Below are 13,337 nucleotides of genomic sequence, written 5' to 3'. Positions count from 1 at the left end.
TAGGGCCTACTTATACCAAACTGGCAGCCGTAGCCCTTTCTGGTAGAAGGTTCTGGCCCTTTTGAATATTAGGATTGAGAGGCAGCTTCACCTCTGCTCAGGGACCTCACCTTCAGTCAGCAGAGAAAAACAGATCCTAATTGAGGTGTTCCCACTGCTCCCCACATGGGTCCAGCTGACCGTCTGTTAATCTCTCCAGGAACCTTGGGCTCCTGTGGATTTGCAGCCTGGACTGCAATTACCCACCTTGACCATATGTGCAAGTCATGAGACCACTTGGTCTCAGTGTCCCCATTTGTCACTAGATGATAGACAGACCTGGCCCTCTAGAGTAAATACATGAAGGGCATGCTGTAACCTCAGGACCCCACTGAGGCTGAGTCATCTCTACTGCAGGCCCTGACCCCTTTGCCTAGGAAACCCATCTTCCATGATCTCCTGTGTCTCTGCCCAGTGGTCCTGCTTCACAAGGGTCCTTTAGTGGGGACAGGGAGCTGTGGGACAGGTGGGGCATCACAGAAAGCACCACTGCCTTCCTCCTGACCATGTCTGTCTAATTTTGCAGCGGCTGAGAAGGAGAAAGAAAAGGATCCATTCTATTATGGTGAGTGAGCCCAGCAGCCTTGGGGCGTGGCCCCATCTGAGGGGGGGGCGGGCGTGTTCTCCTGGCCCTGCCCCTCTTCCACCTCTCATCCCTGGTTCCTTTGCAGACTACCAGACCCTGAGGATTGGGGGATTGGTGTTCGCTGTGGTCCTCTTCTCGGTTGGGATACTCCTCATCCTAAGTAAGTTTGTCTCCTCTTCTCTGTGGCTGCTAGACAGATGGCGGGCAGTGTAGAAGCTCAGCCATTTTGTCTATGAGACAGGTCTGCCTCTATGGTATCTCCAGGACCAATACAGGGTGGGGCATGTAGTAAGTGCTCAGTAAAACAAGAAAGATGAGCTCAGAAAAATGTAGGCGAGGACAGAGCTAAAAAGAGCAAGCTGTTCTCTGCATCCCTAGGGCAGGAGCTCACCCATCCCAGGAGACAGATGCCATTCTCCTAGTGCTCCTAGCAATGTGTCCCCATGTGCTTCCCCCATGAGCTGTGGCACTGAGTGCCCCACCCTGATTATTTTTGCGCACCGTATGAAAGGGCAAAGTCCATCATAGTGGGCAGGCAATGATGGGGCAGCTTGGTCCATGGTAGCAGGTTTTGACTTGTTCTTATTAAGGCTGACCAGGAGGCAGAAAGCTCAGGGTGTAACCAGAAGCACACGCAAGACCTCACCCCAACAACCCACTTTGGCTAGCTAGGCCCCACCTCCCAAAGATTTCCTCCGCCCACAAATAGCACTGCCACCGACACACACTGCCATATAAACCGCAGCTCCTGGCCTCAGTTGACCCCTGCCCCCTACCTGGAGTTGCTTCGTGCTGTAGTGCAGGTGTCTTTTGGCTGTATCTGGCTGTGCCTTCGGCCTCTACAGATTCAAGGTAGATCTTCCACGTCCCAGCTGGGAGCTTGACCTTGAGCTGCTGTTGGGAGCACGACCTTGGATGGTTTCTTTGTGTTTCAGGTCGCAGGTGCAAGTGCAGTTTCAATCAGAAGCCCAGGTAAGGGTGCAGGGGCTGTGGCCAATGGGGGCAACAGCAGAAGGGACAGGGAAGGACTGTGCTGCAAACCCGGCGTTTGTCTCCGAGAGCGAATGTGGGAGGCCGACGTGTGGATGTGGGGATTTCCAAGTGACTTTGGGACAAAGGAGAGGTCACGATATGGAGGTTAGGCCTCTATGTAAATAGGAACGCTGAGTCAGAAGGGGCTTGAACCTTGTCTGGAGGCCTTTGAGACAGCTAGGCTGGCTAAGGGGGAAGCAGAGGACCTCATGGCTGCTCTGAGGGGCAGGGCCAATACACTGTCCCTGTTTCTCATCTCTTCCTGAGGCTCTGTGTACTGCATAGGCACCTGACCTCCTTTCTATACCACATTGGGTTACACTCCATTTATTAAAACAGCCATGGTGGCCATGGGCCTCAAAACCCAGAGGCACACCCAAATCCTGCCTAGGAGCAGACCCTGAAGGGAACCCATAAGTTCTCTTTGCCTGTGTCCCCATCAGTCCTGACTTCTCCATTCCTTGACGTGACCCATGGTAGAGTGAATCCTTCAGGGACTCGGAGGGGACAGGCTCCAGAGGCCCTGCTTCAGTGAAGAGAATGGGACGCTCTGTGGTTTGCCCTGGACACCGGTGACAGAATGTATCTCTCCTCTTGTCATAGGGCTCCAGGGGATGAAGAGGTGCAGGTGGAGAATCTCATCACCACAAATGGTAACCGCCGGGAAAGGGTGCCAGGAGAGGGTCTTCCTGAGGTCTGGGGAGGGATCAGACTGGGTGCCGTGAGCCGCTTTGGGGTTCAGCAGACATGCCTCTGAGTGCCAGGAAAGAGCTCTCCAGGACCTCTGTGATATTAGCTCTTCACCCATACCAGGGACTGCTTTACCTTCCTCACAGTGGCTGTGCTGTGAACTGCAACTGTTAGCACCTGGAGGCGGCAGCCTGGAGAGAGGTCTGTTCCCTAGTCAATGGCTCTGTTGCTACCACTAAAGGCACAGTTCTAAGTGAATCTCTATAGTTCTAATAAAACTGGAGAATCAAAAGCTAGGGTGGAAACCTGCGAGCTCTGAGAGTTAGAATAGTAACTGGCTAACTTTTTCTCTTTGCTGACATCCTGGAAACCACTCCCTTCCATACTGCCCCAGGTTAAACAAAAAAACAAAAACCCACACTAAGCTCCTCTCTGCTTTTTGCTATTTTCTGTCAACCAGTCACAACAAGAGACAGACCACTGGTGATAGTCCTTGTCTATGAGTACCTGCTCATACCCAGCAGACTCCATCTCTCCCCGTGTGCTAAGCCCCATAGGCAGCCATCATTACCGTATTGAACAACCTAGGTCCAAGTATCAGGCATCAGCGAGGGTTCAGCATGGTGCACCCCCTGGGTGAGCAGCCTCCCTCTTCATCAGTCTGCCTTCTCTTCCAGCTGCGGAGCCCCAGAAGTCTGAGAACTGAAGCGCAGCCTCCAGCAGGAAGGTATCGGTCTGTACCCAGTCCCCTGCTGTCTCACCACTGTCTTCGCTGAGTCTGGGCATGGGCATAATGCCAACTTCTCCATGGGGCTCTCTCACCAGTTCACTTACTCTGAGTGTCTCCCAGAGGTGGGGGAGGGACAGTGGACAACCCAGTCCCAGAGACGTGCAGAGGTGGTCTTCACCCAAACACAGCATGCATAGGGAGAGCACCAAGGCTGCCAAACAGCTACCGCAGGGATGTGAGTTGGGTGGGGTTCATTTAGTGAAACTTCTATATCAAAGTGACACTAATAATGAGCTGAAAACCACTTAAACACACGCATGTGCGTGCACACACATTTATTATGAAACTTTCCAATACTACTCAAAAGTAGAGAAAATATGTCCCCCCCCATATCTTCACTGTCCTCAACATTTGGGGTTCACCATGTGTTCATTTCCATTGCTTACTGTAGGGTGTGCCCGAGAGTACATAGCAGTTAGATAAATCTTCCAGTCAGCAGGCCTTATAGGAACCTCTGGAACCTACCCCAAGAAATAGGACATGCAGGGCCGGCCCCATTTATAATGGAAAAACCTGCAGTCAGAGAAGCCGTTCAGATAGTGCCCTAGTCAGGGTTGATGTTGCTATAGTGAAACACCTTGACCTAAAGGCAAGTTGGGGAGAAAAGGGTTATTTCCACATTGAAGGAAGTCAGGACAGGGGAACTCAAGCAAGGCAGGATCCTGGAGGCAGGAGCTGAAGCAGAGACCATAGAGGAACTCTGCTTACTGGCCTGCTCCACATGGCTTGCTGAGTCTGCTTTCTTATAGAACCCAGGACCCCCAGCCCACGTGTGTCCCCAACCACAATGCGCTGGACCCTCCCCATCACTCACTAACTAAGAAAATGCCTTTCGGGCTCTCCTACAGCCCACTGTTTTGGAGGCATTTTCTCAATTGAGGTTCCCCACTCTCAGACGACTGTAGCTTGCGTCAAATTGACACAAAGCCAGCCAGCACAGACAGTATGTGACAAGCTGGGCCCGGAGTCTAGGTCTCTGTGGCTATAGGTTAGGGTCGCCCACAGCAGCCACTAAGCTGTGGTCTGGAGAGCAGACCCTGGGATATACAAAGGCAAAAAAGCCAGTTTTGTCCCCTCACTTCTGCCCCAGACTCCACACAATAAGGCTTAACAGACAAGTGCATAACTTTAGCTAAAGTTGCAAATTAAAGGCTTTCTCAAGCCAGGTATAGCGGGGTATACCTGTAAACCCAGCCTATAGGAGATAGAGATAGAAATGTCAGAAGTTCAAGGTCAACCCTGCCTAACAGTGAGTTTGAAGTCAGTCTGGGCTACAGGGACCCTGTCTCAATAAATAAACAAACAACAACCAAAAAAAATGAAACAAAACAAAAAACTGTCTTATGTCATGGACACCAGACTTTTATTACTGTGAACCTGTGTAGTATTTTAATTCCTTGCAGTGTCTGCACCTCCACATGTCAGCCCCGGGCAGCAGAGCGGGACTCGCTGTATCCATCTTTAGAATGGATGTCTTAAAGACATGTAACCACTTAAACAGGGGTCTGTCAACAACTCCAGCCCAGGAAGGCCTATCCAGCCTCTGTCTTCCCTCCTTGCCTCCCAGGCTCGTGTGTTCTTCACCGGACCTCGGGGCTTCAAGGGCACGTCATCTAGGGGGTTAACAGGCAAAGGGTCTGTGCTGAAGGTGGAGAGAGGACCAGGTATGGGTCCCAGAAAGGATCTGGGGTTTTAATGTGAATTCTTTGCTTCTGCAGCCTCCAGAAGCCAAGGCCAGCGCCTGATCCTTTAGCAGCTGGTGCCAAGGCTTGAGAAAACCGGCTGCTTCAGACCAGATCCTTCCCTAGGAGAAGCCAAGAACACGTGTTCCCGGCGCCTCTCCCTATCCCCACTAACTCCAGTCCTGTACTTAAAGACCCAACACTCACAGCCCTTCCTTTCTCACCGCAGCCGGGGGTCTGGCCCCTTTCTGGGATGTGTCTATGTGTGTGTGTGTCTGCTGGCTGCGGTCTTGTGGCTACTCATTTGTGAATTTCATTGTTCCTGTGAACTGTGTGTGTGTTCCCTTTCCCGGGAGGGGCTGGGCCATGTTGCCATCCTTGCCTTGTGCCCTCCTGTGGCCTCTATCTCCTCTTGCGCTCTGCAGTCTACTCTGCCCCTGAGAAGCCCTACTCTATCTCTGGATTTAGGTTTGAGGGAGAATTGTGCCCGGGGCAGGAGTCCCCAGCTGTCTTGGGACTGAGAGGTGTGTATCCTCTGTGTTTCCTCTCAGAGGAAGCTTGCTACTGGCGGTTTCAAAGGTCTGTCAGCTGCTGGAGAGGCCGAGGATGACCTTCCTCCAGGCCTCCTGGGGTCCTTATCCTTTTAGGGTGACCCCTGAAGAGCTTCAGTGGGGCGGGATTCCAGGTGCAGGGCTTCTTGCCTCTGGAAATGAGCCCCTCACATACCTTTTGAGCAATAACCCCGCAGATTCTGGAATCCTCCTACCTTCGCCCACCTTCTCAGCTTCTGGGACTTTCATTTCTAGCCCAGTTCATCTGACCCGAGGATTCCTTCCTTCTCTGAAGAGAGTGTCTGGCAGGGAGGGCTGAGGGGATGGGCAGCAGAGAGAGCGGGGTGGATCTGTCAGCCACCACAGTTTCTTTCCTCCTCCAGTCGGGTCAGAGTGGAAAGGGATGGGAGGGTGCATGAGCGGCAGGGTTGCAGGTCAGAGACCAACATGGTGTGGACAGCCTGGGTGCACAGCCAAGGCTAGAAGTCAAAGGTCATCAGAGTGGAAACTCAAACCAAACCTTGCCCCACCTGTCCATTGTATTCCCTTGGAAACTCACCAAGCCACACTGTGTACCAGGACTGCTGATCTCTGTCTTGTGATCTATCCTCTGACAATGGAAAAATAAGTAAATAAAACCTTGTTTCCTAGTGGCTCTGATTGGCTTTCCTTCTTCTGAGAGTCGGAGGGTTTGGGGACCTTAAAGGACAAGAGAGCCTGTCCCCAGTCAGAGGGAGGAGGTCAAGACTGAAGGGTGCTGGGGAGGCACCGGGCATTTGGGCCTCTTTCACAAAGGGTTCCTAGAGCTCGGGTTTGGATCCCATCTCCCCGCTTCCTTTCTACAGATCGCTGGTCGCAGGTTCTTCTCACAGCAGGGCAAGTTAGAGTAGAAAGAGCCGTGGTCACTTAAGTGACAGTGCCAGTAATTTAGAAAGGACCTGCAAGCCTCCCAAAGACATTCTGATTGAGTTTGGTGATTTTTTTTAAAGTACTGTTGGCCAAACAAACACAGCTGCAAGCGGATTCATTTGAAGGTAGCAAGCACAGCCCGGTCTCCAGCCTTCTGTGTATCTTGGGTAAGGCACAACTCCTAAAGGGGGAGGAATAAGCCTTGTTCTAACCCGAGACTGTCTGGAACCTCTTAGGGTCTCAAGAGAACCTCCATAGGCCCAGTGAGGGTTCTGGGCTGCACGACACAGGTCTGAGGGAGCAGATGGGTTCACTCTCTTGCTAACGATCTCAAGGCCTGCTTGGTGCATTTCCCATGCCTGCCCTTACCTCTGCACTTGGTGTGTTTTGCCCCTTGGGACTCGGAAAAGATGGAGTCTTTCAGCAGGGCTCAAGCCTAATATTGTCAAGCCAGTAGTGGCAGGGGTTAAAATAGCTCTGTTCACACGTGGACTTGGTAAGGAAGCAGGTGAGCTCCGTTCACAGCACACTCAGGCAACAGGGAGTTCCTGTCCTTGCAGGGGACTGAGACCCCAGAGGCCCCAGACACACAAAGGATTGTGGGTGCAGTGAGGGCATTACTAGAACCAAAGCATTAAGCTTTGAAGAAGTCCGATGAGCGGTTCCGACCTTCCTTCACGGCACCAACAAAAGGGAGTAGCTGTTGTTTTCCTATGTGTCCAAAGCGGTGCCTGGCTTTGCAAGGTGTCTGCAAGCACCCACTAAGTTTACCTGCTGTACTGGCTGGGTTTGTGTCGAGTCGACACAAGTGAGTCAGCAGAGAGAAAGAAGCCTCAGTTGAGGCAATGCCTCAGTGAGATCTAGCTGGAATGCATTTTTTTTCAATTAGTGATCACCTGGGGAGGGCCCAGCCCATGGTGGGTGGTAACATCCCTGGGCTGGTGGTCCTGAGTTCTATAAGAGAGCAGGTCAAGCAAGACATGTGAAGCAAGCAGGTAAACATGCCTCTGCATCAGCTCCTGCCTCTAGGTTCCAGCCCTGCTTGAGTTCCTGTCCTGACTTCCTCCACTGATAGGCTATGATCTGGAAGTATAGGCCAAATAAACCCGCGCTGGCTTCAAACTTAAAAGCAAAACATGTAGCCAAGAATGACCTTACCTTCTGGTCTTCCTGCCTCCACCTCCTGCCTTGGGGTTACAGATGTGCTCTGGTGTTTGAACTCAGGACTTTGGTGCATGCAATGTGAGCTTGTGGTCGACTGAGCTATATTCCCAGTCCCTGTGATTTGGTTTAATGTGGCAACTTTACTTGGTTGGATAGGGAAGCTACAGACCACTGTAATAAAGGATCGGTGAGTCCCTCGTTCTCAGTGACCTTGAGGGTTCTCCAAATTTGACCTCCCAGAACCCCCCCATCTCACATGAATTTGTCCCTGAAGATATTGAAGCCGCTTTGAAAGTTGTTGCTGCTCATTCTTAATGTCACTAATCTGCACCTGGGTCAGCACACGCTGTGGACCTCAGCCTCTTGCAGGATGGAGGTTAGAATTGGCCAGACTATTCTTGGATGAGGGGCAGAGGCAGAGAGCAAAACTTAAGGTTAGCAACAGAGGTGGGAAGAGGGTGCCAGGCTGAAGTACACCCCAAGGTCGAAGGGCTTCCCCCCCTCCCCCAGAGGCAGGGCTCTGCCCTCCACAGGATGGAGAACTCTCCAGCTCAGTCTGGTGCTCACCTTGTCCCTGGCTGCTCTGCACCCTGTCCCCCTGAGGCCCAGGGAAAGCTAGAAAGGTCAGGTGTGTTTGCCCAAGCCAGGGGAGGAGCTTTGAAAATACCTGACTTCGGGCCATAAAAAGGAGGGAATGGCCACCTCTTGCCATTAGTGTGATTCATTGCTGTCACCCCTAAGCCCCTGGTGGCAGAATCAACCAGTTCAAGCCAACCACCTGCTGTTTTCTGGAGCCAGCACCAGCTCCATGGCCTTGAGCAACAAGAGGTGCCCTGCCAAGGAGCAGTGCTGGCACTGATGTCCTGAATGACTCGGGATATTGGGCAGGAGGAGTCAGCCTTTTGGAAATAGTCCCTGCCTCAGAACCTGAATCCCTCTTCTCTCCAACTGTGTGAGCTTCAGTCCCCACCTCTCTTGTCACTTTCCTTCTTGCTCTAGAAATCCTTAGAGTAGGCTAGGCCTCCTGCTAGCCATGTGATTCTGAGAAAGCCACCAAAGCAGGAGTAGCCTGTACTATACACTATATTATACAGTGTATGCACTATATTATATATATATATATATATACTATATACTATACTGTACAGTGCATATACTATATTATATATACTACATAGTATACTATACAGTGTATATACTATAAATACGATATACTAACTGTACAGCACATACACACTATATTATACACACATACATGCGTGTATTTACATACTATATATATATGTAAATGCAAGTGTATATATATACATGTATGAAAATACATATATAGTATGATATATATGTATAATTATAGTGTTGCCGTACAGTATATATATGTGTTATATATGTGTGCGGTTTATATATATGTATATATATATATATATACACACACACACACATAAACAATGTTTTCCTGTTACTTCTTTGAGTTAAAGTGATACAACACACATGAAAACACATTTAACTTTCTACATGAAGATGTCATGTTACCAGTACTAGCAACACTGGCTGTGTAAGGATTGCCTCCTCACCGATAGCAAGGGTCCCTGTCTGCCCTTTAAACCTGGGTTCCAGTCCTGACTTGTACACATATTACCTGTAGTTCCCATTCTTTGTGAAATAGTGGCACCACAGCCTGACTCACTGTGATGTCAGGGAAAGCAAAGCAGATCTTTGCCATGCTCCAGAACCATGAAGCAGGTGGAGTCATTGCCAGGTGAGGGGATGGTACAGTGAGTGGATGTGGTGGTCTGTGTAAGCCCACAGGCCGAACAGGATGGCCACAGGCCACACAAAAGCCACAGGAGTCACACCTGAGGACTCCAGAGGCCATAGAGGGAAAGGAATGGCTTGCTTCCCCAAGGTTCTCCAAAGGCAGTGGCTACAGGGAGCCACCAGAAACACATTACTTCCAGGCGTGGGTTCTGAGAAAGCCAACAATGTATTTCTCTCGAGGGTGTTCTCTGTGTAGGAGGCTGGACTAATGGGTTTGCCCTTGCCATAAAGTGGTGACCTTGACTCTCAGCAAACATTGCCCTTTGGCAGCTCCCTGAACTGCTGTGCCTCACCGCTTGGGCCATCTTGAAGCCAACACTTAAGGGCTGCGTCTTTTGGGGCCCACCTCCTCCAAGCCCTGGCCTTATAAGACCCCAGTTACCTGGCATTTGCAGTCACAGCAGGAGACAGGAGCTGGCATTCTTTAGGGCTTGGGACCTCTAGCTAGCACAGATGTGGCCTACAAGGAGTGGCCACCTTCCCTGTCCAGTATCCATGGGGACCATACCTTGGAGAATGGTCCTAAGCTCAGAGTCGGGGCTTTCTTGGGGCTTTGGGTTTCCGCCCCTTTGAAGCTCCTCTGAGCTACGAATCAACACCATGTGGAGGAATTGATGCCGGGGCCTCACGTGCAATGCTGTGGATTCTGGCAGGAAACATCACAAAGTTCTGGCTCGTGGGCCAGAGTCCTGTTTTGGGAAGGCTATGGTGAGGACCTCTACTCTGATGCTTCCTGCTGGCACTGAGGAGACAAAGATCAGCTTGCTGTCTCTGCCTGTGACCTCCATACCCACAAAAGCAGTGGGGACTGTCCACATGACTGCCCTGTGAATTAAGACAGACCTGCCTGGAGGACTTGGGAGAACGAGGCAGAGCCACTGAGATCCCTGTGGGCAGACTGCCTTGGTCTCTGGGTCTTAGAGGACACAGGAGGGCAGAGCTGGATGCTCCTCCGGGGCTCCACTCTGATGAAACCCAACAGAGAAGGAAAAGCAGAGGCTCTTGAACAGCCCTGTTCTTTTAAAAAGCAGGACAGTGGCGTTTTCATGGCCACTGGGCCCCATTGTGCCATGCAAGACTCTAAGAAGGAGAATGGAGGTTGAGATACTGATGGCGAGGGCATGCGCTTGTGTTTTTTCAGGGGAAGAAAAGACACTTGGGGCCAGTGGTGGTGATGGCTGGTGGGGCTCCTGGCTGTCGCACAGGGTCAGGGGCAACTGTCAGGGAGCTTCCAGTAGAAGTCAAGGGCGCTCCTGAGCTATGTAAAGGGATGTGGTGAGCAATCTTATCTCCTGGGGAACCAGCCCAGCTTAGGGAAGAGAGTGGTATTACCATTGTTGGGACCGTCTTTAGCCAAGCACTTCCCTTAATGATCTCCTTCCTCAACAAGCCTCTGAGGTAGGTGTCACCATGCATTTTAGATGCAGGGTACAGGGAGCTATTGCTATGACTCACTGGGTCAGAAGGGCAAGATCAGTATACAGAAGGATTTGTAGTGGGGTGGTCTGGCTTTAAGGTACCCTGTGGGACATGGGAGAGATATACCTTCAGCTGCTCTCAGGGGAGTTGGAAAAGGGGTCCCTTTGCAGGGGATTAAGATTTCTCAGAGAGAGTTTGTTGTCCCCAGCAGTGACTAAACCCTGATGATCTTGGAGGGCTGGGAGATGGATGGAAGTTGTCTGAGTAGGGGCTTAGACTCAGCAGACCTCAGCAACTCTTAACTCTTACCTGGGCTTTCAGGGCTGGGAGCAGGTGAGTGGATCGATGTGGGTGTGGGTGGTTGGGTGTGTGTGTCAGGGGTGTGAGTGTGGGATGTATGGGTGTGCGAGGGATGTGTGGGTGAGTGTGTATGTGGGTGTATGGGTAGGTATGAGTGGGGTGTGGGGGGTGTGTGTGAGTAGGTATGAATGGGGTGCATGTGTGAGTGTGTGGGTGTGTGGGTAGGTATGAGTGTGAGGGGTGGGTGTGAGTGTGGGTGGGTGGGTGTGTAGGTGTGGGGGAGCGGGTGGGTGGCAGGATAGGGTGTTGGAGGAGTCTGAGGGCAAGCGTCCTAAGTGCTAGCTGCCTCTCTAGAGCAAACTGAGCCCAGTTCCTCGCTGCACTCAGGTGTCAGACTGGAAAGAAGGTGGCCTTAGGCAAGCTTGGAGGCTACCTGAGTCACTGGCAAAATGCTGCCACCTCTCTGGGCTAGGCTAGTGTGAAAGTTTAGAAAGGGTACCCAGGAGGGTCTCTAAGTGAAGCCCATGAGAAAAACCTGAGGATAGAGGGAACACCCTGGAGGCTGAGCACCCAAAAACTATCTGTGCAAAGTCCTGGAAGGCCAGAGAGCCATTAAGAGGACAGTGTGTTTGGAATGGATGGAAGAGCAAGCAAGTTGAGGACAGAAAGGCCATTAGAGTGAGATTAAGAAGGAACATAAAAGGGGGCTATCAAGAGGGCAAGTAAAAGCACTTGCCACAAAGCCTGACACCCTGAGTTCAACCCCAGGTCCCACTAATTATTTTCTGATCTCCAGACGTGAACACTGCACAGGCAAGCTCTCTCACATGCAATCAATCATCAATCAATCAACAAATGAAAATAAGAAATTTACAAAATGAAGGGCCACCAAAAGGATCCGGGCTTAGAATCAGTATTCAGAAGATCCCGGGCAGGAAAGCAAGAAGAAGCCCTTCCAAGAGAAGGGCTGGGTGGGAGCACAGGGGCCTATTAGGAAAGAGGATGTCTCTTTCACAACCCTGAGGTTGGGAGGGAGCTTGTGGTGGGCTTGTGGGGAAGTGAGGATCCTGCCTAGGTCTGCAGAGACCACTGAACTTCAGGCAACATTCCTGAACTTCCCCAGTGCCTGGTTTGGGGAATTTCCACACAGGGCTCCAGGCTACCTGAAGGTTAAAATTTTCACTTGGGAACATGTGACAAGGTCACTGGGTGGAGTTACCCTTCATCTCACAAGGGTCTGGGGTTGGAGGCGGGGATGCTGCCAGTTCAGAGCCCTAAGACAGACCTCAGCCTACCCAGAGAACCCGGATGGGAGGTCAGCTTCCATCTCCCTGGGGGTGTCATTTCCCAGCTCCCAGGGTACTGCTGTGAGGAACAGAGAGGCCAGTCACCAAGGTGACCAGACCTAACACCATCAGTGCTCTGCTGATATCCCAGTGGAATGGCCAATCAGGATGAGCTTGGGAGTCTTGAGGAGACCCTGTGGTCCAATCTTAGTCCACAAAGACTTCTTGTAGTGCCCTTGCTCTGAGCCTGTCGCAGTGGCCAGGGCACAAGGACTCTGGGAGCCACTGAGGGCTCTCCTATAATCCTTTGTTGGCTCCTGTGCCATCCCAGCCCTGGAGGCTAGAAGACAGTCTGCCTTTCAGCTGTTCCCCTGACAGAAAGTCCAGTCCTCCTCAGAGGACATCATTGTATGCTGGAACTCTTGCTGAGACCCCACAGGTGCATCACAATTGGGACGTGTCACCAGGACTAAGTGTGGAAGTATAGGTGTGGAGGAAGGGCAGGCCACCATGGGAGCACCCTTAAACCAGCTGTGGCCCCAGCCACTGCCCATCTCTGGCCCGTGCACCTGGAACAGCTTCCTGCATAAAGTCCCACTGCACCTGGAGCAGCTTCCTGCCTGCTCTCAGGGGGCTCCGGGTTTCAGAACGGGCTGGGGGTGGGTGCAAGAGGCATCAGGGTGGGGCCCACTGGCTGGGAGGATAAAATCTCCTGAGTGAAGACTTAGGGACTCACACCTGCCTCTGAGTGTCTCCTTCAGGTGTGGACCTGAAACCCAAGAGGGGAGGGGAGGAGAGAGACGACACTCTGGTCCTGTCAGCTTGTGTCCTGGCTAGTGCCCTTCGAGGAACCCTGCAGCAGCACGTTCACTGTGGGGGAAGGGAGGAAGCTGCAGTTTACTTTGTTGCTCTGAGTATCCCCTTCTTTTGGGATACTCAGACCAGTGAAGTCCGGAGATTCTTCCTCTACCCTCACGTGGGTCCCTTGCTCCAACCAGCCCAGGCAGGCAGGTGCAGGGTAACAGTTCCCCCATCAGCCCCTCCTCTGCCTTATTCTTCCTGTCCCAGCTCAGT

The 13,337-nt window shown here is 51.8% G+C and overlaps 1 protein-coding gene across 4 annotated transcripts in view; it reads left to right on the top strand.

The window, feature by feature from the left end:
* Window positions 1-6,023, top strand: part of Fxyd6 (FXYD domain containing ion transport regulator 6) — a 28,657-nt gene extending 22,634 nt beyond the window's left edge. For 3 of the 4 annotated variants that reach the window (XM_075966086.1, XM_075966089.1, XM_075966087.1), the window contains exons 3-8: window positions 566-604; window positions 711-785; window positions 1,561-1,597; window positions 2,261-2,310; window positions 3,025-3,074; window positions 4,856-6,023. In XM_075966086.1, the coding sequence (XP_075822201.1) occupies window positions 566-604; window positions 711-785; window positions 1,561-1,597; window positions 2,261-2,310; window positions 3,025-3,053 (230 nt within the window). In that variant the 3' untranslated portion in view covers window positions 3,054-3,074; window positions 4,856-6,023. The remainder of the gene's footprint in view (window positions 1-565; window positions 605-710; window positions 786-1,560; window positions 1,598-2,260; window positions 2,311-3,024; window positions 3,075-4,855) is intronic. The other variant, XM_075966088.1, reaches the window with a different exon arrangement.
* The last annotated feature ends 7,314 nt before the right edge of the window (window positions 6,024-13,337 follow it).

The sequence above is a fragment of the Microtus pennsylvanicus genome, chromosome 3 (genome assembly GCF_037038515.1).
Source record: "Microtus pennsylvanicus isolate mMicPen1 chromosome 3, mMicPen1.hap1, whole genome shotgun sequence".
NCBI classification, from domain to species: Eukaryota; Metazoa; Chordata; class Mammalia; order Rodentia; family Cricetidae; genus Microtus; species Microtus pennsylvanicus.
This window is presented reverse-complemented; position numbering and strand designations above follow the sequence as displayed.